This window comes from Pagrus pagrus (genome assembly GCF_965226575.1).
Source record: "Pagrus pagrus genome assembly, chromosome: 24".
In the NCBI taxonomy this organism is placed as follows: domain Eukaryota; kingdom Metazoa; phylum Chordata; class Actinopteri; order Spariformes; family Sparidae; genus Pagrus; species Pagrus pagrus.
The window spans coordinates 5660593-5687778 of NC_140206.1; the positions used below are offsets into that span (position 1 = coordinate 5660593).

General features: G+C 42.4%; 1 protein-coding gene across 6 annotated transcripts in view; it reads right to left on the bottom strand.

The window, feature by feature from the left end:
• The window catches only part of LOC311253432 (receptor tyrosine-protein kinase erbB-4-like), a 305493-nt gene that overhangs the window by 89206 nt on the left and 189101 nt on the right, over nucleotides 1-27186 (bottom strand). For all 6 annotated transcript variants that reach the window (XR_014621681.1, XM_084347398.1, XM_084347397.1 and 3 more), the window contains exons 4-12: nucleotides 12833-12967; nucleotides 11348-11413; nucleotides 8861-8979; nucleotides 8013-8154; nucleotides 7249-7362; nucleotides 4875-5001; nucleotides 3942-4015; nucleotides 3105-3195; nucleotides 1146-1351 (exon numbers count right to left, since the gene is read on the bottom strand). Coding sequence is in view for 5 of the 6 variants with exons in the window: in XM_084347398.1 (XP_084203524.1) it covers nucleotides 1146-1351; nucleotides 3105-3195; nucleotides 3942-4015; nucleotides 4875-5001; nucleotides 7249-7362; nucleotides 8013-8154; nucleotides 8861-8979; nucleotides 11348-11413; nucleotides 12833-12967 (1074 nt within the window). In the remaining variant the exon portion in view is untranslated. The remainder of the gene's footprint in view (nucleotides 1-1145; nucleotides 1352-3104; nucleotides 3196-3941; nucleotides 4016-4874; nucleotides 5002-7248; nucleotides 7363-8012; nucleotides 8155-8860; nucleotides 8980-11347; nucleotides 11414-12832; nucleotides 12968-27186) is intronic.

Sequence of the window (27186 nt, forward strand, 5' to 3'; positions counted from 1 at the left end):
TTAACTGGCTAATGATATCAATGACAGCCTGGCAGGCCAAGAAAAACTACAATGGTCCATGTCTACCTCCCCTAGTTATGTCTGTCTTTCTAACCATGAGCTCCATACCTTCCTCTCTCCGTCAGACTTTTCCACACCCTCACCGAACAACAACATGTGGTCATTTTCCACCGTCTGCAGCCAAATCCACATGTAGACAATTCACTGTTCCATCGGGTGTCCCCTTCCCCGTGGCTATCAGTGAGCGTAATCCGCCTCTGTGCGTGACACATTAAGCACTTTCCTCACGGGGAGCTGAATAAGGGCTTTCATGGCCAAGGAGCGAGAGAGAGACGCCCGCGAACCAGTCGCCTTGGAAACGGGCATGTCGGCGTTTGCGAGGCTGGGTTTGGATTTGCAGAGATATGCGGGGAGTCTAAGTTTGGAATTAATTAGACGGCTAATAGGAAGGAAAATAAGAGAACAAGAGGACTTAATAGGTGTTACCACTTTGTGTGTGTGTGTGTGTGTGTGTGTGTGTGTGTGTGTGTGTGTGCGAAAGTTTCCTCTGGCATTTAAGGCATTTCCCTTTATGGTTCACAAACATCAAAATCAATACATGCATCAAAAATATATATAAATAAGGGTACACTTTACATAAACAATATTATTATTAAAACGTTTTACTTGTCAGCATGCATATTAGCAGCATACTGGCTCTTAATCAGTCATTATAAAGCACTTATTTATACCTTTTTCTGCATGACCATATTCTACAACCACCAGGCCATTAACTAAAAGGTTTCCTTCAATAACCTGCAAATGACCCTTTATTGATACTAAGTACATGAATTAAAAACCTAAAATGCTTTGCCGAGTATGGGCCTGATAAGATGATACCATAAAGAATAGTCATTCTTCCATATTAACACTTAAAAATACTTGTTAACAGTGTCCAAATGACTCTAAATGGAGAATTATGTTGTGCATTTAAACAAGAAAAACTAAAACCTTGATCTCCAAAAATACCTAACAAACTTGATATCCATGGCAAATCTCAGTCGCATAGATAAACATTTTGCGGCTGATATGCGATGGACACAGCTTAGTGCACCAACAAAAGGGTGGATTTCGAATCAAAATCAAACTCCATCACCACAACTTACTGCATTCCTTCGGATCTCGATTATTGCGGATGAGGACTTTCTGACTCTGCGTCCTGAAGAGCGACGTCCAGTTGACGGTGTTGTAGAAGCACAGGCCGCTGTTGTTGAAGATGTAGACATTTCCAGCGCTGATCTCATCCAGCGACTGGAACTGAAGCGAGGAGATCCAACGCTGTTTCAAGATCAACAGCGAAATGCCACTTCCACTGCAGGAGGAGAGAAATAAATAGATTATAAGAAAGAGGAAGAGGTGAAGATAAAGTGCAGGGATAGGATTGGAGAACAGGACAAAAATAGGACAGAATTTTGACAATACTGTAATGAGAAGATGGAGGAAAAACAAAAAGGAGGAAGGTAAAGGAACGATGATGAGGGAAGGAAGATGAAAATCAAAAAAAAAAGAGGAAAGCCAGTGAAACAGAAGGGGAGAGGGTGTGACTGGATGATGAAAAGGTGACAGAAATATTGCAAAGCAAAAAGCCAGAGATGACAAAGGATTGGCTGTAGGATTGCTGAATGACACGTTGCTGAGCTACAGGTTCGTCACTGGCGTCTAGAAAACAAGGCCAGGTCTACTTTGACTCTGCTAGAACTACGCCTCAGATCTCACACTTGTGAGCGAATACAGAGTCTGTCTAATCAAAGCTGCCTCAACTGTAGCACAACAGGAAGCAGTTGCTCATTAGCTCCAACAGTAGCCATCTAAGCACAGAAAACAGCAAGATGGAGAGAACGATAAGAATCATCCAGAAAATAGACAGCTAATAATATGAGAGTGTCATCTGCGTAGAAGTACAATCAAATATAAAGTAATTTGAGCTCAAAGATGTAAAAGCGTGATGTGTAACTTCTATTAAATACAATAATATGTAAATGTATTGTATGACATTGCTCTGTTTTATAATTTATTTATTTATATGTATTTATTTTCTTTTTCAAGCATTTTTTGCTTAAGCAGAAAATGCCGTATTGACGTTAAAGCATTGACAACTTTTATTTTTGTCATATTGTATTGATGTGACTTTGCTGCATGTCCAGGTTGAAGTGATGTTTTAATATTGATATGGTGTTACAATAAGTGTCCCAACAACAACTAATGGTAACTTTTTTATTAATGGATCCTACCTTTGCGCAATGCTAGCGAGTGGAATATGCTCAGAAAGTACGGGCTGTTCGTTACCTGAATCACAGCGAGTATGCTAGCTGGCTAACGTTTCAACAGGGATTTGGCATAATATTGCCAGATGATAACCGCACATTAACTTACCATTTGCAATACACTGTAATACTTAAACTGACAGGTATGATCATGTCAATTTGTTAAGTTTAGATTTGATTATGATTACCTTTTCACATGTAATGGTTTGGGTTTTCAGTTTAGTTGTTTCCTCTTTAAAACATGAAAGGTGGATAAATCTACAAATTACTTTCCACTTTTGGTCTTTGTGGGTTTTTTCCAAACTTTTTGATTGCCTATAAAGTTTCACCTGTCTCTTATTACTCTTCCCCCCCTTATGTATTTATGTCTGTGTCTTTCTCTCTCTTGGTCAGTTTGCCTGTTATTTCCTCAGAGTCCTGGGTTTCTCATCTGTTTGCTGCCCAGGTCCCATTTTCTCCTCCTGTTTTTTTCTGCATTTGCTGCCTGTGTTCTGGTTAGAAGGCTTTTAAGTCTAGTTGTTTGTGCCTGTGTTGCATACTTTTGTTGCCTGACTTTGATTTTTTACAACCTAAGCTTTTATGTTAGTAAGGATTGCTTTTTGTAACGTCTTCCTAACTGTCTTAGTGTCTTGTGTTTTGGTCCACTTTGCCTAACTCTAACAACAGACAGTATATACCCTGTTTATGTGTTTAAATGTAATGCTATATCACTTGGTAGAATGGTACAAAGGTCTGTTTTTGAATTGACTAAGATGCTCTGATGTCCAAATCTGTGTGCATGAAGGGAACATGAAGACATACCTGTAAAGAGTTCTACCTCCGATAGTGGCCAGATTTGAAAAAACACTCAGATCTGTCATGTTCTCAGGCCAAGATTGGATGTTGAGGTAACCTAAAGAAAGAAGAACATGTGCGACTCAGTAAAAGAGTTCACTGGGTAATTGCAACAAATTATGAGTCTATTTTTTCTGGTGAATGAGAACTAGAAGGATGGGGAAATGATTATAGTGTAGATTGGAGGAAAGAATACGAGAATCACAAGCAAGGAAATAAAAAGAGCACATTTTTGAGTCATTGAGTTGCACCGTCTCTGTGAAGTTCAAGCCGGAACCCATTCTTTGTAAGGAATGTGCTCGGAAGAAGACAATATACGCTAATTAAAAGAATGGATTTAATATTCTGCACAATCTGTCCGGTTGCACTTGCCTTTAATGACAGATTATATCAAATAAGGATCCGTGGAAGTGACATTAAAGGAATAGAGCAGGAAATGGCGGGGGTAGAATGGCCATTGCTCTTTCTTATTGCTTGGGTTTTCATTATGAAAATGCAGTTTCACTCCATTAGCTGTTTGGCTCAACTGCAAGTCGCAGTTTAATATGACAAAAGGGGATGTACACGAGGTATTGCTCATCCCTTAAGGCCTCTAATAGTTAATGAATAAATACACTCTCAAGCATGCACACACACAATAACCCAGTCTGCAACAGAGCATCTTTTAGAGTTCACCAACAAAAATCAACTTTCTATTTTCCCCTTAAAGCTTTCTGTCCACACACACTCTCAAAGCACACTCCATAACAATGTTGTTTTGTTCAGTACTTTTCCAAGGTGACTCCACTGAGGCGGCAATCTCACCTGTGATCTCTTTCACAGTGCGGAACACGTTAAGACGCTCTGGGTCCAAAGGTCCGATACCGTGATACATGTCCCTGAGGAAAACAGATTAGAGACACGCAGAAAAATAAATACTACCTTTACAAAAAATAATATTAATTTAGCGCTTTTGTGTGACCTCATTTCTAAAACAGTTCTTAAGGTACAAACATTGAAAACCTGAAGGCAAAATCAAGTAAAATATGTTTCCTCCATGCCAAAGTCAGAGCGCTCTTTGCTTCTAATAGGCTGTGTGACATTCGTAGTTACATATTATTTTATCCTGGGAGCTTCAGGGCACTTTGACAGTGGGGTTTTGATTGAACAGAGTACATTGCTCATTGACCTTCCCAAGCTGGATTTTCTCTGACACAATGGGACACGAATGTTTACACGCCTGCCTCTCTGAGTTTCATACTGCTTTATTTCATTCAGTTAGTACTCCATTGAATTTGAAGTGATTGTTATTTATAACATGTTGTCCAAAGAATGCACGCTGCGCCTTTGTGTGAACCGCACTCAGACATGAAGTGGAACGGATGTTGTATTTCAATAACTATGTTTATGTTAAGATGCAATGGTTATAGAGTTAAAGTGATTTAAACCTTGTACGATGCAATGTGATAGGTGATTATCACACAACTCAGCAGTTCCCCTCAGCTCTTTATAGCTTTTTTTTTTTTAGCATATTGCAGCTCATTGTTTGGGTTTTATAGCATGCAACTTCACTATTTTGGGCTAAAATTCAGGAGGTGGACATAAACATGACTCCAAATGTATGCTTTATCAATGTAGCATATTTTTTATACTGCACCTAAAGGTCTTTTGTCCTTCATGCCATCAAATCAGTGTTTACTTTGCAACCATCCATCCATGTTTCAACCAGTGCATCACGTGTGATTTTTCAGCACTTACCCTTTTATACCAGTAATGAGGAAGATGAGGTTGCCGTTGATTTTGGTGCAGTTGACAAATTTATCAATGTTGCTGGCGTCCACGGTCTGAGCTGCCTGCAGGCTGCCCGTCCCTATGCCGTCACACACTGACGACACAAATGCAAACACACAATCATGAATTATTCCAAGAAAATCACATTTAAGTCGCTCTGGGTCCGAAGAAATTACCTCCTGCAGCGTACAGTCGAAGTGACCTTGTACAGCAGAGACCTCATCTTGAGAAACTACGATTAGCTATTCGTCACTTTAATTCTTCATACTCTTTTATGAGAATGTACCGCTTCTTTTGGTGCATAGACAAGGCCGCGGCCCCTCTCCATGCATTGGATTTCTTTTGATGAAAGCATGGGCCAATCCACAGCCAATTCCTCCCTATAATGAATTCATTACATCTGCATTAATTAAACTTGCGGTCTAGTGTGAGCCAAGTATTTCTGACAGAGGCGGAGGGGGGATGATGAATAAGGCTTGCATTAAGTGGTGTAACCAGTTTTTGATAGTGATTTATACCAGCCAATTCCATATCTGAAATGTTAATTTGTTATCATTTCCCACAGTTCCTTGGGCTATCCCTCATTAACCCCTCCCTGCTGCGTGACGATGTAATCAAGAGATTAACCAATCAATGGACGCCAGAGCCCGTACATGGAGCCTGAAGGAAAACACTATTGTCTTCCCTCGAAAGAGAAAGGGCAGATCAGTTACCTTTGTGAGAACAATATGATGAAGGGGCTAATCTGCTGTATTGAACTGAGGTAATGCAGTTTAATTTCACATTAGACATTTCAGACATTCAGCTGCACAAAATGAGCCGTAATTACTGAGCAGGTAAGAGTGGTTTCTCGTTATGGGACCATTTAATTTCCTGGTAATTAACATGCTGACTGTTGCAGGGATCAAACATCTGACCTTTCGTTTATGCCAGATTTGTCGCATTTATCCTCCAATGTGTAATAAACACACACTGGACCATCGCAGCAGCAATATGAAAAGATATGAAATAAATACACAAACATAAAGAATATTTCGTGATAAGTCTTGAAATCAACACCATAGAAAGCCTCGAGAATACTTAATCTGGACTGTTCAGTGAGGATGTTGATATTTTGGGGGTTATATTAAAATAAATATATCAGCTGTAAGTATATTTAGTGTAATATTAAAAAAGCTAAGCCAGCTCCAGTAAAAAAAACATAAATTTCATTTCCCATAAAGCTTTTAAATTAATTCTTGCGGGCTACTGTTGATCCAGTATCATCACCGTTAGCATAACGCTATTAGATTAAAAAGGTTTAACTGCATAAGCTCTTGTACATACAGTAAATGCAGTGCAGTGGGCCAACAAAGGGGGGGAAGCAGGAGAAATATGTATATAGCCTGATTTCCATCCCATTAAGTATTAACTTCGACATCATACACTGAAACTTGGCCATGGTTTTGCTCTTCGGTCTCTGTGTTGCATCCTGTGTCGGGATGTAGTGGAAGAAAGACGTAGTGTTGTCAGTGTATCTCTGCACCAAGACAAATTTGACAATCTCACAAGGCAGCAGTCAGCAGTGATGAGTGATGCAGGCACTCCGCGGGCCAATGGGCAATAAAATGCATCATCATTCCTAGTTTTATTAAAATTGGACCGGTGATGGCAGTTTAGAGTCACTCAAAGTGTCAAATTATGACATTACTTATAGTGCAACCGTCGGGCCAAACTATATGATATATGAACCCCAAAACATGTGTTGTCTCTTCACTTTCTAGTAGTAGACTAAGTAATGTTTGATACACTGTATGCAAGTTTTTTTTAATTTTTTTTAAATCAGCCAAGTTAGGGCTGCTACTGGGATTTAAAGGAGCAATATGTAAGATTTTTTGTTTAATACATTCAAAAATCAACATAATATATCACCAGAATGTGAAGAAAAAACAGTTTTGACGTCAGTGCATTGTGTTGCAAAGACATCTTCTGAAGTTAGCATGCTAACCGACTAGCCCCGGCCCATCCTGTTGGGGTCGGGCTCCTGTAACCCTATGGCTGACCCCGCCGTAACACAAGCCTCTGGAAGAGGGCGATGCCTGACCTCCCTGTCGCTCCTCTCAAGCTTTACACCTTTCGTTGTATTCTTGGTTGTGTCTGGAGTCGCAGTCTGGATGGAGCTGCTGTAAATCACCTCTGTACTGTACTTTCCCTAACATTTAACGTGATATCAAGGAATCAATGTAAGCGTTCCCCAAGTTTAGCCCATGCAACACACACAGGAAAGTCAAATCTTTGGTCTAACTTATTCTGTATAGAGCAAATTGAGGAGGATTATTCTTGATGGCTTTCCGAGGTTTACCTTTAGGACAGATGTCGGTGCAGGGGATGCACATTTTGATGCGGTTCTCCTCCACTTCCATCTTGTTGCTGGGACACGCTCTGACGCAGGAGCTGTGGTCCACCACGAAATTATCTGGCAGCAACACAGAAACAGTATTAGCTGACTCTTGCTTCATTTATTTCACAGTAGATAGGCTGTGATGATAAGCTGCATCGCAAACACTGTTTTCCTAATGATTTTACCATGTAAAATCAAAGCGTAACATTTACTTAAAGACCAGTTTCCTAGAAGGACCTCTCTAATGGCGAGAAATTGATTGTGTTTTAATCACGTTTGTATAATGATCAAAACTAATGATCTCGGGCCATATTACTCAGCAAAAGCAATGAATCAAATCAGTTCGGTGGAGAAGTGCGACTGGTGTACGCTCGTTTGATGATCAGTGGGACTTGAATATGCATTCTGTTGATATGGCGTGACTTTTAAGGCATGCTCGCCGAATCACTGACGCACTCTTGACTCCGTATCCGTGAAAGAAGATCCAACACTTGCTTTCATTTCAGCTGCCAGAAGCTGAGACAGATGGTGAAGCCACTAGTTGATTGCGATAGACAATTTATTTACGTTTGGCTAATTTGTCTTCAATTGAATTGTCTGGAGTCCTATTTCAGGATGGTTAGAGGATAAATACTTCATCATAATGAGCATCTATGTTCTTGCGGTATCACGTTACAGTAACTGTATCTACATGCAGCTGCTTGGGTGAGGCAAAGCAGACTTACGGGGACATTTCTTCACACAGAAGGCTCCATAGGTGTACTTGGCTCTGGGGTTGTGCTCCAGCTGGAAAGATGTGGGGTTGTACACAAACGGCTGAGGGCACTGGGTCACGCATGCTCCGCTGTCGTTGAAATTGGTGCAAGCCTGCAGAAAGCACATAAAAAACAATCAGCTGAAGGAAGATGGCAGCAACCAGGTTTCCAGTAGAGTAAAACACATCGAGGTAAGGCGACGGGAGGTGATTTTCTCACATAAGTCACTGCGAGACGGAGTATTGCAGCAGCATTTCATTTTTACGTCTGATGGCCGGATCATGCAGTCGTCCCTTGTTTCTTCGAACGCCAAATGGGAGAAAAATTGGAGCCATTGATCCACAGCCATGATGTAAATGGTGAAATGTTTTCCCATAAACCTCTTAAGTGTTTTGTCGTCTGTGGCCACAGGCTGAAACAGCCTTAATTGAATTGGATGAGCCTTTTCCGTGAATTACAACTACAATATCATCCCTGTCAGTGTGCTCGCGCGCAAGACAGGAAGAACTTGATAAAAGGGATACTAATTGGAGCACTGAATCACCAATTTGTTCTTTGAAGAGCGCCGCAGCGTCAGACTTTTACAGCCCCGTAAAATGACAAACAATTTATCAGCTGGTAAACAACGTGGATCATTTTTCGGGCGGGGAGGATGACAAACAGATGCTGAACAAAAAGACGTGGACGCATGGAAGGGAGGATGGCGGGGGGTCTTTGGATGCGTGTGTGTGAGGCAGATACGAGAGAAGGAAAGAAAGTCAAAAATAGAAGGAGGGGAGTGATAGGGAGGTTGTTTTTGTGTGTGCAATCTGACGTACGAAGCAGTCCGTGTCCTTGGGGCCCGAGCAGCCGCCGGCACACTCGCGATGGCAGCAGTCGCTGACGTAAGGCCCGAAGCATCGACCGTCACACTGCTCTGCACACACCGTCTTTGTCACTGCACGGGAGGTGGAAAGAGAGAATTTTAAAGGTCTGACACACATTCACACTCATAAAAAGTGACAATACCACCACCCTCAACCTTCGTCTCACGCTATAGGTGCATGCAAACATTGTCTGATATGGAATTCAAGCAATAAAGGTCACACAAGAGGGTTCGTGACCACAAGGTCATTTGCTTGAACGTCCAGACGGACTTTAAAAACATGGAGCACTGTCTTTGCTCTAGAGGTGCCCCTGAGCGAGCCTCTTATCCCCAGACTGCTCCAGCATCAGCGGAAAATTGTGGCTTTGCTTGACGGCTCCCGGGTAGCAGTCTGAAGAGGGACATTGCTGGAGTGATCTCAATTGGTTTCCCCTGGATAAACAAAGTTTCTTAACACTGGATCTCTCCAATTCCACATATCTCTGCTCACACAATTGGTGTTCTTAGCCAAGTGGACCGACTGGCCAAAGACGGCGTCCAACTGTGCTGCTAATTCCCAGAACTGCCAACTGTTGCGGAAATATTTACTTCCTTTCTCACATTTCCTCGCAGAACCACTTCAAAAAGGAAGCTGTATTAGTGAGTATTATTTGTCCTGCACTAATACTTGGATGTGGCTCGTGCCCATTGCATCAAAGTTGCTCCAATACTTGTGCTAAAGAACAGCCTCCCACACATTATTGGTACTGTAGGAGATCTACCAGCCAGCGAGTCAGCAGGAGCTTGAAGCCGAGGCATTAAAAACTGCTGTGCTCACTCTCCGCTGTGTTGGGAACATAATGATGCGGCAGTGAAAAATACAACAAGGCCCCCCAAGTCTATTAGTCTGTGAAAAACAGGCGAGTCTCTCTCTAGATCTTGATGACGTGAATAGAAAAGTAGAACTGCAATTATTTCTGTTGTTACCCTCCTTTGTCTTTTTCTGTTGATTCTCTCCATTAGTTTCTTTTCAATCCATCGCCGATTTTGTTAACAAACTCGTCTCACGCAGCTACATGAAGTAGTTACACACTGAAGAACCTGACCTTGATTTAGCTCTCGGAGCTCAATAAAAAATTAAAAAAGAAACAGCTAAAAACAGATGTGTATCAAGTGCTCACACAGACAAAATACAATAAATCTCTGTCCAAACAGATTATAGCAGATTATAGATTATTTTAAAGCAGTATCCTCAATTTCCCCCAAAGCATTCAGTAAATACAGTGGGTCAACTGGTTTAAAGGATTTCATTAGCCTGGACTTGTGTTGAGTTCTAGTGTTTAACTATAATCTCTTTAGAAAATAATTAAACATTTTGGGAAATACAGTTATTCCCTTTTTCCTGAGAGGGACTTGAAAAGGAGTCAGGAGGTGGTTAGCCTAGCTTAGCATAAAGACAAAGCTTTGGGAATTAGCTAGCCTGGCTTTTTCATACCAACACCTCTAAAGTATGTATTTTTATTTTCCAAGAGTAAGATAAGATTTATATCAGCCTCCTGTCTGTGCGTTAGGTATAAGTGTGAGCTTGAGTCAGGATGTGGTTAGCCTAGCTTAGCATAAAGACTGAAAGCAGGGGACATTAGGTAGCCTGGCTCTGTTCAAAGTAAAGCAAAACATCTTGCAACACCTCCAAAAAGTTTTTTGAGTGAGACATACAGATGCATAACAGCGTCCTGTTGGAGCCTGAAGTTAGCCTAGCTTAGCATGAAGACTGAAATCAGGAGGAACTAGCTAGTTTGGCTCTGTCCTACTCAAACCTCTGAAGATCACTAATTAACATTAACATTAATGTTTTCTGAGTGTGTTGAGAAGATTGATATCAGTTTCCTTGTCTTAAGTAGCTTGGGTCAGGATGTGTTTAGCCTAGCTTAGCACAACTTCTCAAAGCAGAGTGAATTAGGTAATGCTAGCCTGGCTCTGTTCAAAGTGAAAAAACATGCAACAACACTCCTTAAGCGCTCTAATTAACAAGTTTGTTTTTGAGAGGGATAAAAAGATTTATATCATCTTCATGGCTGGAAGTGTTAAGCCTAGCTTAGCATAAAGCCTGAAAGCAGGGGGAATTAACTAGCCTAGGTCTGTTAAAGGTGAAACAAAAATCAGCTACCACCTACTCTAAAACTAATAAACAATTGTTAAACTTCTATACAAACAAAAATTTTAAAAGTGATTTCAGTCAAGCTATGCTAAGCTAGGGCTAACCATGTCCTGGCTCCAGCACTGCACAAGGCGCTGACATGAGAGTGGCGTCAATCGTCTCATATCATTCCTGGCAGGAGAGCAAATAAGGTTACATCCCAAAATGTCGAACTATTCCCATAAGTCAGTATCTGTGATGCTCTGTTAGTCACACCCTAGTTAGCAGGACTGCGACTCTCAGGGTGTTTGTGTGCATACTCACAGGTTTGACACTGGTCCTCCTGATGGCCCCAGCAGCGCCCGTTACATGAGCGATGACAGCGTCTGCCTGCAGAACACACACACACACAAACACAGGGACTGTGAATCAGACAACTCATCACCAAACTTCAGATGTAGTTTAGACACAAACAGCCCCGTCGCACACCAAACGCCTAATCGTCCACTCACGCACACCCTTAAAGCTTCCCCGACTGGTGACAGTGACAGATCTGTCGAATCTCCTCCGCTCATCCGACAATAGACCCAGAGTCACTTTGGCGACTTGTGGCCTGTAGAGAACATAAGCATGAAAGACAGGCTTCTACTCCCTTCCGTCAAGCGCTGGCAAAGGCAAAGTGGGACCTGACAGAGCACTTGCAGCCTTCATCTGCCAGCGGCCCATCATCAAGACTTAATTGACTATGGGTTAATTACAGAGTAAGTGGAACAGTGCAGGAGACTGTCACCCGGCCCCTTCAACCACTCCCACTGTGGGGTTGTTAATGTTAAATACTAACTACGGCTTGGCAAAGGCCCCCAATTTGGCAACCTCAACTCCCACGCGCTCCACTGTCATTTTTTGGCCCACCTCCTCCGTTTTCTTTGTTGCTTTTCATCCTCCTCCTCCGTCAGTGCCATCTAATCAACAAAATAGCAATGTTTTGCACATATTGTACTTAAAAGTGTCAGCTCAAACCGAGCGACCGGCTTTGCGCGACGTCTAACTCCCTGCCGATGTCACGAGGCTATGCAGATTTTGTTCGGCTCAGTCTGCAAGCGAAGAAAGGTCATCATGCCTTTTCATCAAAGAATCTCCCCAACATTTCCCCCCATTGTTCGTGCCTTTGCTCGCGATTTGGCGCCTCAGCTGTCCCCATTGTTCACCCTGACATGTTTTGATACCGAGTGCCCAAAGTCACTTCTAAGCTCCCCGTCGCTCCCTCAAAATGAGCAAGAGGCCCGTCCATAAATGTGCAGAAAAGTTTGAGAGAGTCTCAAACAGCCCGGTCTTCTGACACTGAATGTCCGGCGGACAGCGACGCCTGTTATATGTCCAAAGCAGAGGGAGATGAGGGACTGCGGGGACCACAGAGGGAGGAGGAGAGGGGGGCACCAGGGGAAGTGGGCAGCTTCAAACCAGCTGTCAGATTCACTGAGATTTAAAAAGAGCGCAGCAGACAGCAGCTCCATGGGCCTCGCTGCAGAGCCGCTACCAAACCACTACAATGGAAAGGTTCACACGTTGATCTAACGCTATGTGATTTTGCTTCCAAATGACCGCCAGGCAAACTGAATGAATAAAAAGGGAGAGGGCACGACTGCTGCTGGTAGGGGGAGGGTGTGTTTGTGTGTGTGAACTTCTACAGTATGTTGGCATGCGGTTTGGCTTCACATTTCAGAGTAAACCTAAAAAAAAAAAAAAAGAAAATAGATTTTCATCCAGAGCTACTGGTTGCACTGGTTTCCACCCACGTGCGCTACTCACATCCAAGGTTGCTGTTGTTGGATGGCACCACCAGCAGCTCAGCCTGCGGGTTCTTGATAATGTCACTCCAATGGATGGTGTCCGCATGGCACAGGAATTTGTTCTGGTCAACGTAAACACCCCCATTCAGTATCTCTGGAAGAAAAGACAGACGGAGAAGGAGAGGGATGAGCACATAGCCATGGATATATGGTACATGTACAAGATGGCAGAAAATCAATACTTCAAGGTTAACTCCAATCCTTTGTCTCAAAAGTACCGTGCTGCATAAGGTGTTCCCTGAAGTGCATCTGAGCATGAAGATAAATGCTATTGACAAATGCACACAGTAATTCAATGCCAGGTCCAAAGACAATGCTGTTTCATAGAGAAGTGCTGCACAGAAAATAAGCAAATGGATTTCACTATGTAAACAAAACAGCCTCGCTTTTGCAGAGAGCTCAAAACTGTACGGCTGTGTAATTTCCTAATTATGCATTGAGTTATTAAATAATTTCATCTGGCTTGAGAGTTAGACGGAGTTAATGAGTTTGAAAGTCACTGGGAGACACCGGATACTTGCTGTGTTGATTAAAAGTGAAATGGTAAACTTGAGCGGATACACAGCTTTCATCAAATCCTTATAGAGGGAAGCTGTTCATGAAAGAAGTGTTGGTTAATTGATTGGTGCAAAACGTCTTTCAGAGGGAATCATGTGACAGGTAGAGTGCACAAAGGGTTTATACCTGACTCAGCATACATAAATCTGACATATGACAAAATATGTAAATTACATTTATTGTATATGTCTGGGGAAGTCTCACAAATATGTCTGTGATGCACATGTAAGCCACCACATACTCATTTCCTCATCATGCTCCATCCAGAAGACATTAAAACTTGATCTTTTAGTCTTACATTGTGAATTAGAATGGCACTTAGTAGAGCGCATACCTCCGCCAAGGCCCAACAGTCCCTTCTAATTCAATCAAGTCCGATCCAATTTCAAATAAAACACATTTCAATCAGCTGGATCGAGATTTTATCTGGGCCCGCATGCAATTGTACAAACTCATAGATACCAGCCACCTTCTTTCCTTCAAGATTTTTTGTGTAATCCTGCAGACCAACCAGCCAGCCAACCAGCCAGCCAACCAACCAACCAACCAACCAACCAAGGAAGCACACAACCAACCAAGCAACCAACCAAGCAACCAACCAAGCAACCAACCAGCCAGCCAGCCAACCAACCAACCAACCAACCAACCAACCAAGGAAGCACACAACCAACCAACCAGCCAGCCAGCCAACTAACCAACCAACCAACCAACCAACAAACCAACCAACAAACCAACAAACCAACCAGCCAGCCAACCAACCAACCAACCAACCAACCAACCAAGGAAGCACACAACCAACCAACCAGCCAGCCAGCCAACTAACCAACCAACCAACCAACCAACCAACAAACCAACCAACAAACCAACAAACCAACCAGCCAGCCAGCCAACCAACCAAGCACCAAGGCAGCCAACCCACCAACCAACCAACCAGCCAACGGACATGGGCAACAACATAACCTCCTTGGCAGAGATGATTAAAATGATAATTTTTTCCAGAGCTACTCCTCATCTCTGTTGTTAGTTGCACAAATAAAATTTTACTTGTAATAAAGTTCTGACCTTTCTAGGCAGCTTTCCAAAACATCTGGCTACTGACAGCCACGAGTAGGCAAAGTGCTCTAATGAAAATATGTCTCTGTCAACCCTGAAACATAAAAAATGATAATGAAAACTGTCGGTTTAACCTTGTCTAAACCGGCAAGTACTTGTTTATTTTACCGCCATCACCAAACGCCAAACCAATGTGGCTTTCCTGAGGGATCACAGGAAAGGGATGCTCTCAAAACTCAATTGCGTTTGTTCAAAATGTGTCTTTACCAAACGCTAAAAAGAGCTTTTGAACAGATTGTTGAAAATGTCTGGCTCAGCTTTATTGTCTGGTTTTAAATCTGATAATGTGTAACTGAACAGCCCTCGTATGGAGGTATGTACATTTTGCATGTCTTTTATTTCAGGTCGAAGAAAGAGTAAAAAAAATAAAAATAAAGTCTTCTGGAACGTGTTCAATCTTTTTATTGTTCCACTATTATCTTCAGTGGCTCTCTCTTGGCTCACAACAGGCCCAAATCATCAAACTGACTCTGAGAAAATAAGGGATCGCAGCTCTCTTGACCTACTGCGCATCTCTCTATCAAAGCGAGAGCCGATGCACCGAAGACAAAGGCGTGCTTCTCATCCAGCATTTGCTTAATAGCAGAAATATGTTTCTTTTCAAGGGCCGCTGCCCTTAACAGATGCCTGCACATGGAGTATGATAATAAATTCTAATCCCTCTCCCACTTACTAATCCAGGTTTTGGATATGGACACAGAATGAAATGATGCTGCAGTAATCCCCCCTCCCAAGCCGTGACCTGGGATAGGAGAGAAACAACAGCCCCCCATATATGTCTCTTTCTCTCTAGGACATCAGCTGACTGTATTATTTAACCTAGTTGAGGGATTTAGATGCAATCACCTTGCATCTCTTTTCTCCTTGAATATGAAGTACTTCCAGGAAAGTACTTGTCACAATAAATGAAATTTAATATGAGAAAAAGTAACAATGTGGTTCAGATCAGGGCTGGATTAGCTGCAGGTAAAGAAGGGTATTATCTCCCCGGGCAGATTATTAACAGTGTGTGAGTTATGCGGACGATTCAGCAGCTCTGAAGCGCGCGCAGGAAGCTAATCATCACCATCCGACACCCTGATTAAGGAAGTGGGCCTTGGTAGAGACGGGGACATTTATTCAAAGCCCTCTTAGAGGTGACATGGCGCTCCGTCTGCCCGCCGAATGGCCTACAGCCGCGGCTTCATGTAATCATGTTCCCGTCACGATGGACGATTTATCAGCGGGGTGTTCTACATTCATGTGGGCTGGGTGAAGAAAGGGACAGGCTGCGCTTTATTCAAATAACACGCGGGACGTGCTGACAGCCTGCTTTGATGTCGTTTAAAACTACTGATGAAACAAGCAGCCAGCCAATACCCACCCGACAGATCTCTGACATCACTGTCAATACACTGAATAAGCATATAATTATCTGTGTCCATATGTGAGTTTAAATTAACCTTTGGATAGATTATAATGTGGATTTCCCTCGGGTCACCTTGACATGATACATGGCACCGTTATAAAGACCTTATTAAAAGGTCTTCCAACTGGGAACACGACCAAAGGGGTTTACACACCCACAGCCTTACTGGCTGAACCAGACATTTGTTTGGGATAGGCATCTTTTCAACACTTGATGATGAAAAGAAGCAATTAACCCTTTCTTTTATCAATTTCTTCTTTGGGTAAGACTAGAATAACACATAAAGCCTTGAATCTTCTGAATAATGTTTTATTTGACGTACAATTACATACTCTGGAGTGGTTGTCTCTCATATATCCTCATGGAGACTGAGGATTTATGGCGACTCGGCTTCAACATAACAAAATTTGCAACATAACCTCGATGCCCGTTCAATTTTTGTGGATTGTATGTGTTTAAAAAATAGCTCTCACAATCACCTTCCACATGAAGACGTTGGTCAATATGAAGACTCGCTTCAACTGTAATCGCTGTCGACAAATGGGAATACCAAGACAGAAATACGCAATCAGACAATACATCTAAACAGATGAGTTCATTAAGCTACACAGGAAGCATTGTTTGATGAAATGGTTGCTGAAATGAGCCTCTTATCAAGCCCAGAGAAGTCTGGAGAAACTGAAAAACAGCACGACTACAAGTCAAGATAGTGGTTCTGTGAGGCTTTGGTTGCAAACAACAATGGTGGTTCCTCAATAGGTTAGCGTAGCTGCTATAGCATCAGTTATCTCAGAACTGGAGGGTTTATTTCATTGAAAGACGAGCAAAGAACGGCACTGAAGGCTTTTCTATGGAAGAGTTTGATTTACCAACTGGCTCTGCTGGTGGTAGCGTTCTCTTACTGTTGATCTGATTGGTTGAAGTTGAAACTAGACAGATGGTTCTTCCAACCATGTGCCAAGTGTTTTTCGAAAGTGTCTGACTTTTTCCAAACAGTTTCTAGCAGCGCCTTCCCAGATGGTCTTGTGTAACAAACCACCTGGCACTGTTGGAGATATTTCACTAGATATGTGACCTGAGTTAAGGTCAGAGAATCACCAAAGTTCATGAGGATTCATCCTCTGGGGAACATCAATCAATGTGCCAAATTCAAAATCAGTCTATTCAGTAGTTCACCAACACTGTCACATTGTAGCGTGGCTAAAACATTATGTTTTTGAAGAATTGTCTCCACATGTCCAGCTGCTGTCCAGCTGTATGGCACCATGGAGGTAAGCAGAAATCACAAGACATTTGACATTTAAAGGTTAAGACTTTTAAGGATGACGAAATAAAGAAAAGCATTTTTTCATAACATTTTTGAAGTCATCATTTCTACACTTGAAGCCTTTAAGCCTTGACAGATATCATCCATTTTGCAGGGTTTATGGGGAGCCGTCTCGCGGTCCAACCTGCCCGGCACGGTCCCAAATGCTCTTTTAAGTGCCTGTGTCCAGATCCCTCTTGCTCGCTGCAAGACAAATTGCCACCTCTGCTGTCCATCCTGGCAAGGGCACTAACTCTTCGAGCAGGATGACAAGCCTCTATCGGGTGGTCATTCATTAACGCACGACAGTCCTGCGCCACCGCCCACCCCCAACCTTCCCGCTCCTATCCAGTACCCCCTCTTCCCCGTCCACGCTTCGATCTTCCCATCAGGAGAGGGAGATCTACGGCCGAACATCCGCCGCTACACCCACCCAATCCCCTCACCCTCCACAGTGCTGTGAGTTACGAGGTAGTCATAAAAGCTATTGTCCTGCATCAGAGAAAAGGGGGAAAGAGGTGGAGGGGTGAGAGATATAGGGGGCAGCAGGAGAGGGAGGGAGCAGAGATACGAGGAGAGAGGAGGTTATTGCTAAGGCTAACAAAATTAATTATGATAAAAATTTTATTTAAAGTAATAATTTCCAAACCTTTTATACAAGTATACTACACTGAATTTTACAGGTGGTGCTCTATAAGGTGGATGTAATGTGGAGGTGATTTGTTCATAAAAGTTTTTTAAGGTGCAGCTTTAAAAACGGGAAGTGCGCTGTGCTTGCTGTATCTGTAATATGTGATTTATGATGGCTGATAATGTCCGGACTTTGCTACATTTGCAAAATTGTCGACCTAACAGATGCCTCAAGTGAACTCCATCGTGCACAAGTCCAGAAGGGCCCTTTTGCCAACTTTATGTGGACTTCAAGAGAGTCTGCTTCGGGCGCAGACTTCTCCAGACGTTTCATTACTCAAAGTTAAACCTCCTCTTGGTAAGATTGTAATACTTTGGGATCCAAAAGCATCAGTATTTGACAAGTTGGGAATGAGACTCAAAAATCAACTATCTTAGCAACAGAAGCTTTAAAATGATCTTATTCATGAAGTAAAAATAACTAAGAGTGCTCTGATATTGGCAAGACTCTTAAGTTTTTGGGTTGGCAAGATTAATTGCGTTTAGGAGAGTTAAATTTAACTTGAGTTGTTTTGTTGCTAGTTATGTAAGTGTTCTCCATGCACCTGTTTTCACTAACTTTTTCAATTAAGAACATGAATAAATCTGGTATGGGTGTAAATAGCTGAAATGTGTCCAATGGAAATAGACCCTAACCCGTAATTCATTTTGCATATAAATCATGTGATTTGAATGTCAGTCAAGCGTCCGATCCACTGAAAAAAGCATAAAATGGTGGCAGAAGAAATATTATGTAAGTGTGGAGCAATAAGGAGGCACTTGAAACATGAAACATACATAAATGCCTTATCTCTATCCTGTTTCCACATGGCTATTAACAATAATAATGTAATTTCATTGTACATTCTTCTTCTTCAGTGAGTTAACAGCATTGGATTGGAGATTCAGCTCCATCAACTGAAGGGACACAACTACCACAAATGCCACATTTGTTTCCTGTTTTCAACATGGTTGTTCATGATTGATTGGCGCTCTCTTACTTATGTCGTGTCAGGGTGCAGTTGGCACCAACAACTATTTGTCTGTGTTGTCTATTTGTCAAATGTTCGAATGACAGTAGTTGATGGAAACGCACATTTTCTTTTTTTGCGAATATTCCAGAAATTTTGTTAAAATCTACAAAACATCTGGTTGGAAACTTGGCTGGGGCATCACAAATTATTTTTTCTGGAGTCCAAACTGGAGAGCATTGTTGGCAACCTGTTAACTTACCACTTTCCCAATCACAGTTCTGCACTGCAGATGGCCCCTAGACTGAATAAGCCTCGGTGGACCTTGTAGCCTCTTAAATGGACTAATAGGACACAAAAGAAAGCTCACAACCGTCCCCTTTGATAGATCTATGTTGGACCACAGCAGTCAGTTCTGCCGGGCGCTTCGCTGGGTGACACAGTTCCCAGCGATGCCGTTTCATGTGTGTATGTGGCTGTTGATGGCTCCGCTGCCATATGCTCAGGTCATGTTTTTGGTTCAAGACCGTCTCTGGTGGAGCGTTTTGCTACATCTCTCTTGGCCGTGAAACAAAGTGTCTCTCAGTGGTGGTTGGGGGGGAAAAAAAATCTTGCCGAGAGAAAGTTGGACTGTCATGTAGAATCAGGGATTAAATTTGATGTGGAGCGGGATGTGAGGAGTGGACGATTGGGAGAATCTTCTCATATGAAACTGAATCAATCGAGGAATGACTTTATTTAATGGCCCCACTCACGAAATGCATTTACTGCCCGTCTTCCACATCATCCAGTCCTATCAATCCCACAATTGCAACTTGTTCCAGAGGCCCGGGTACTTATTGCTATAAACGATGGGGCAAAACTACCCTGAAAATAAAAACTAGAACATATCATTTGCTTAGATAGGAAAAGGGGGGAGTCTCTAACGAACAAAGATATGATACAAAGTAGATATGACATCTAAAGGTATAAACACACTTGATTATACATTATAAGTACTCTCCCCTTCCTTCAGGTACTTGACAGTGCTTTGAAGGTGCATGGATCCCGGCCTGTTTTCAATATCATTAAACAAGCAGATGACCTGCGATAAGATGAAAGTAAGTCAGAACTGAAATTGTTTCTGTATTCATTTATGCCCTACTAGTTGCTAAGTGATGATGCTACATATTCTTCACACACAATTTAACTGACCTTTGAGCTGCACAATTCTGAGACTCTCAGATGACAAAGATAACAAAGCGTTTCATAGGAAGCTTTTTTATTTGCTGTGAGATAGCCCGGCACTTTAAGCCATAGACAGTTTATTGTTTAGGTCAGTGGTTCCCAACCTGGGAGTGGGGACACCTCCACAAAGGCTCATAAGATATTTGGGTTTAGGCACTAAAACTACTTGGTTAGGTTTAGTAAAAGATCAAGCTTTGGGGTAAAACAACTACTTTACTTACATGCATTCAGTCATGTTGTTTATGTTACATTACATAGTAACTCAACATAAAAAAAAATTAAATCTAACACTTGGTCACGCTTTGGTTGAGCTTCACATATTCAACAACCAATGATAGACACAGCTATACAACTTGGAAACCACACGAGTATAGTTGCTTGGCCAAAAATTAGAAAATTAAAAAAAGGTAACATTAAAAAGATTATTGTCACTATTCATGTTATGCCTGCCATTATAATCTTTCCCACATTGAAATAAGCTTTGTGATTGTGTTTAAATATCCTCGACTATTTAACTGTACATCAGGACTGGGTGATAACAGTCTTTCTCATTGTCAAGTAAACTCATTATCTATCTCCGGTCAATCTGATGGTTTGCAGATTATAACTATGTAGAACACAAATAAAACGACACGACGAAACAAGCTTTTGTGTTGTGTACTGCCATTAAAGTTGATAAATTAACTAATTAAAGGGCACAACACTGGTCTGAAATTAATGACTTTACACTTGAGGAAACCTGATAATGTTGGGGAACAGGATAAGGAAGTAACCTTTTCACACCCAGTGTATTACAGTTATTTTTCAAAATACGAAATTAGCTGCCACTTTCACCAATGGAACGAACAGTGGGTCCAGCAGATTTCCGCTAGAGTTGTTTGTAAAAGCTCAAGGTAAGAGCATATTCAAATTTGGAGGGTTTCTTGGGAATGTTTGTGTGTATTGTGCATCACACGCTGTTAAAGCAGAGGCCAAGCACATCAGTGCACAGACTGTTAAGGTAGTAAAAATGATCCCTGTGCCAAGCTGCCTTTGCAAGCCAATTAAGTTCATTTTACTGTCGTTCAGCAGAGCGAAGAGCCCCTATTTTGAAGTAGTTTCTAGGCAATGATGGCCCGAGCGCCAATCAGTGGCCATAGCTCCATAGGGAGCCCGCTGATGAGCTTTCATCAGCGCTGCTAGCCACTTGTCCCACATCTCTTTCTCGGCCTAATTATGCTGATGAATAAGGCCGTAATAGTGATCCGTCCTCGACTGATGAGCCCATGCGTTTGCCGTTATTGTCTTGTCTTGGGGGCGGGCGTGTCACATATCACACAACTCAAGCAGGGTAAGTTCAGGCCATCCACTCTGCTCTTTTTTATTAGGATCATCTCTCTATCCTTGTCGTCCTCCACCCCTCAGACCCACCCATCCCCTACCGCGATAAATGCACTTTCTCACTCCGGTGATGGGCCGACCTGCTGAGCACGGGGAACAGAGAAATCGAGATGATCACTCTTTCTCTCTACAGTCGGGCGCCTTCTTTTTCTCGACACACACACTTAAACTCACATGAAAGCCCTGAGACGTGCATGCAAGCATAAAAAAAAAAAAGAAAGACAGCAGAAGGAACGCTCATTTAATCAAGTACCTTGAAAATCCTCAAGCGAACGTGCAAAGCGCACCACACAGACATACAAAATCCCTATGATAAACACTTCCTGTCCAACAGCAAAAAGCATCTTGGAGCTCTGTTGCATCAGGTCGACAAAGCCTCGCATTTGTAGGCAGAGCTGGAGAGTTAAGCCGAGGCTTTACCTCTTAAATGCCAATTAATCACTCGGAGCTCGAGAGAGAAACGCAGAGAGCCCCGAGGGGATGCCTTGTAATTTTTCTTGTTTTCTTTTCCAAAATAAAAATGAACTCAAATGCACCTTCTTCATAAAAATTCCAGGAAGATCCAATAATATTATCCATTATAAAACAGGTTAATGCTCTTCTCATGCACTTTATTTACCTCAAGCGCAGAGAGGGTTTACTTTCTAACATGCAAATGAAGAGACATGCCCTCAGCTAATTGTCTCTAATTACATTATGCTTATTTACAGGTTCATACTTTTAGTTTGGGTAACAGAAAATGTTTTAAAGTTCAAAATACATAATGGTCCATTCCCGAAGCACCTCTATTCACCTTCTGTCCGACCGCTCCTGTCTCTTTAAGGCCCTCCCCCTCCCGAAAAGCCCAGTTTCCACTGATTGGTCAGCTCTCACAGGCCTGAGCAGGCACCGCTAATTGAGTTCCCCATCAGCTCTGCTGTCTTTTGCAACAACAACCGTGTTGGGGGACGAGCTGTGTTCATATCGCCGTGGATTGAGAGTTTAGATACTTTTACAGTAATTAAATAGCACCTAACCTTTTTTTTTAAATCAAAAAAAGACATTGCATTTTCTACAACATGGGTCCTTAAAGCTGCCATAACTTCCTGCTCATTTATTTCACATTAAAAGCCTTTTGCAGCAGCTCAAAGGACATAAACCCTTCCTGGTAGACTTTTTCATGTAAATTCATAAAAGAGCTTCCACACACTAATTATTTACAAGGGCACACAAGGCAAACACTTAATGAAAGAGCACCTACTTGTACACTATACATAGACATTACAGTAATTAGCCCCAGTTGTCACAGGTTAGTTTAGCTTTTCAGCACCTTGCAGAGCTTGAAAACTAGCCCAGACTGTTTAAAATATGCACGGTGCTTCTTGGTCTGAAAAGTGCCTTAAAACTGCATTCTTTGTAATGGCCGGCAGGTGGCGAGTCCACTGGTTGCAAAAAGACATCAGATTGTATGTAAGTTTATGAGAAAATGACCCTTCTTCTCACTTGATTTATTACCTCAGTAATAGGTTTCTAAATGAGTTCATGGTCTCAATCAATAGTTCCAGGTCTTCTTCAATCCATAACGAGGTTCATTTGGTTATAATTATGGTACCATTTAGAGTCAAACAGATGATAATGCAGGGTATGCTTCAGGCCGTAGACAAAACGCCACCACAGTTCGTGCTGCATAGCTCCACCCTATTGTCCAAATATGGCCTAAATAAACAAGATGGCAAAACTGGAGGCTTCAAAATTGTAGTCAACAAACCAACTGGTGGATTAACACTTGTTTGAAAGGGCTAAATGTCAGTTCTTGCTCGAGAGGGATGTTGCACTGAAGAAATTAAGACTACTGTGCATTTAGCATGTCAGCTAATTAATTTCATCCCCCCATGCGTGTGTTTTTTTCTTCTTTAATGTGGCCTTTATTAGGGACCCAGCAGGACCAAAGCATTACTTGAAGACTGGCTTTTATTTGAGAGTTTACGGTATGTGTGTGTAAGCTCTTTGCAGTCGTTTACATGCATCACTTCCCGGCTCTCTACGTGGCCTGTGACACAGCGCAGACAGCTGGCATGACAGAAGGTGCCGAAGTGGGGAACGAAACAAATTGCCTTCATTTTCTTAGAGTGCAACCTCTTCAGGGAACACCGATGAACATTACGCCGCTGAAACCGCAACAAATCTGCGACTCTGGAAAATAATGACTCGCATGAGAGCCAATAAAGTCAAGTTAGAGAAACAGGAAGACGGAGAGGTTTGTGTTTGAGCCCTTTTTGCTGTCCTGCGCAACATTTTCAATTTCTCCTCGGATGACAATGTGTTTAAGTTGGCCATCTATAGAAATAACATTAAAATAGCACAGTCCTCACAGAAACAGTCTATCACCTGGCCTCCGTGCTGAGGTTTCCACAGAGCACTTTGAACTTCACAAACACATACGAGGCAACAAGAGAGCGCTGCATCAGGATCAGTCAAACCCGGGGAACAATAAAGCGCAGACTTCCCCACACTAGTGTAGAAATCTCTTTCATCTTATGGCTGGACTGCCCACAATATGCTGTCTTGAATGAACTGCACTCCCCGGCAGGAAGAGAACAAAGAGATATTCATAAAAAAAAAGAAAGAAAGAAGTGTTACAAGTGGGAATTCTGAATGAGGAAGAGGAAGTTTGCGTGTGCATGAATGGGATGGTTAATTGGCACTATCGGTGTGCCGGGGTCAGTATGTGTGTGCGGTTAAGTCTCTTCTAAAAATCAAACTACCCGTAATTAAAATGAAAGTTGTGGATTTCTCGCCTCAGCCAATTTAGAGTAAGACGAAGAAACCCGACGATTTGAGGTAAACACAAGACTGGGCTGGAAAACAAGCAGTCGGTCCCTTCGGAAACCCTCTGTGTTTAATTGTGAAGCACTCCAATGTACAGTGCCTCCGAGCGTGTTTACTCTAAAGAGGGGGGAGTAAAAAAAGGAAAAAAAGAAACACAGAGGCTGTTGAGAAAGTAGCTGCTTAAGTGAAAACGACTTCTCAAATCCCATGAATAACTGTTAAGTCTCCAGACTGCAAACAAGCCGCTGGTAGATAAATGGCTGCAGATCGCTGAGATAATAGAGACAGAAAATGGCAACTAGTTTGCCTCGAGGCACGAAAGGAAGCATCAGCGAAAAGGGGTTTCGGTGGCACGACTGGCCAAAAAGAACTTTTCAAAGTGCAAAGTGGCTGGGGGGAAACATCTCGCTCCTCGCGGTTGCACTTTTTATAAAGACCTGCATTATTCACACACCTAAAAAGCTGTCAAAGGCGTGTGCTGTGTTTTATAAATGATCCGATCCTTACGAGCGGATCCACGGTGGCTCGGGGGGGCCTCTGACTTGAGGAGAACTTATCTGATCTTCACGGCAAGGCGGAGGTGGGTCTCCAGAGTCCCGTTTCCCCCCCACTTCTCCATTATTAGCTCTGCCAGCCAAAGAGATATTGTACTCGGTGACAAATGGGAGAGGAGTGCTAGGGCGCAGACAGTGCGGGGGAGGTCCCCTCCATCTCCCTCCCCTCCCGCCTCCTCTCCCACGATCCGGAGCGCTGCTGCCGCGTCCTCCCCGATAACCATAATTGTGTTTTAAAGCCCCTGATTAAATTTCGCAGTCTCGAATGATATTGTTTTGCGATGAATCCTTATGAAAAACGCTTCACATTAGAAGATTATGGTGGCTGTGTAGGTGCTGGAGGAGGCAGCTAAAAGGTGGAGGCGGAGATGACACTGTTCTTTTTCTTTTTTTTTTATACTTATAAAGCTCCGACGGATGCTAAATGAATCCCTGCCATCACTCTTCTTCTCTTCCTCCACCCACTCTTGCTCCACCCGTCTGTCACGCTTGCTCTCCGTCTCATAAACACAAACACAGACATAAACACTTCACTCCTGCTCTCCTTTGGTAAGTTTCCTCACTCTTTCCCTTACATCATGACAAGGAAAATTCCCATGGATGTTTGGCTCGGGCTACTAAAAGATGTCTTTTTAAAATTTGAAAGACAAGGATTAAAAAAAAAAAGTATTCTGCTAACTTTTGCCGGTCTCATTACTTCGCAATCATAACGTAAGTCTCCCCTCTGAGTGTCACGGTACCTCTGGGGGAGGCCAGTTTTTAAAATTTTTTTTTAGAGGTGACACAAAATGCAATCAGGGCGAATGAGAAGCCAGCAAATTCAATAATGGAGGCAAATGAAAATGGAACTGGAGACTCTGCACTTAAGGCGGGATGGGCTCACAGCCCTAATAAGCCCTCTTCTGTCACCGCTTCCCTGCATCTGAATTAACCAGAGGCCCTCCAATCAGCACGGGCAAACAAAAGAGCCGGCCAAAGAGAGGGGAGCTCCACTGAATACTAATCTGGGTAACAAACGGTACTGGACGGCACTGGTCAACCATGATGGGAAGTTTCTATTAACACAGAATTTTGTAAGTTTTGTTAAATGTACAACGAGGAAATTTAACTGGTTATGAAACGGTTTTTAATTGAATAGTGATGCCTCCATATGACCTACATAAGTAAACAAGACTATCATCAAGAAGATTGGCCTTTTCTAGATAGTTATTCTTCATGCCTGCCACCAGGTTGGTTTCCAAAAACGAAAAACAGTTTAAATGGCATAGGGCTGAGGATGAATCGCTCTGTAGTCTGGTGGTATGGCAGCAGATACTTGTGTATCTTTTGGCAGAGAGCAACAGAACAACTGATTTATAACACAGCAAGGCCAAAGGATACTAAAAGACAACACCCAACCACGCCACAGTCTGTTCACCCTGCTGCCGTCTGCCAAAAGATACAGTAGTATCCGCTGCTATACCACCAGACTACAGAGCAGCTTCACTCCTCAGGTGGTGAGACTCTTTAAATCATCCTCTGCACTTCACCTTAAAATATATTTAATATTTAGCATAGCATCCTGACTGAAATCATCAAAAACTGACTTATCACTGCTTCACTGTGTTGCAGAAAGACAAATAAATGCCCCTTGAACCTTGATAACCCTAGCTTCAGCTTAACAGTAGTGCTACTACTGTGCAACCAATGCAAACATATGAAAGTTTACAGGTCCACAGGGGCCATCAAAATATAAAGACAACAAAAAAGTTCCTTGTAGCTGCTTTAAGTTAGGAAACTGGGCAAAATCAATTAAAATCAAAAGCTCAAAAAAGCCACACATCTGCAAAAAAGTACTTTTACCAGTCATGTGTTTTTGAAGTTTTATACCGAGCTTTTAATAGGTCTCAGCGACCCAGAGGTCATGCAACTCACTCATCAAATAAATTGCCAGGTTCGGTCTCAAAGTACAAACAACCCCAGAATTGCTGCCCCATGTTGTTTTTCTACAACAGCAGTGAGAGGTTGTTTTACAGCGGAGTTACCTCGACAGTCAGTCCACTCCCTGCTCTGTTATTTTGCTGGAAATAGTGTTTTGGTACAATTGCCTGAGCTCAGAACATCAAACTAAAATTTAGGGGGCACTAGAAATGGACCATAGGGGAGTCGTCAAGACAGTAAAACTGCTGAGCGGCTACGCTCATAACTTGAAATCTGGACTATTATTAACTGTCCACTCTTGAGTCAGGAGAACCAAGAGAAAAAGGTTCCTTTAGAGCCTTAATATGTGCGTGTTCGGACACCTGCAGTGCACATGCATACACACACGATCACACATCA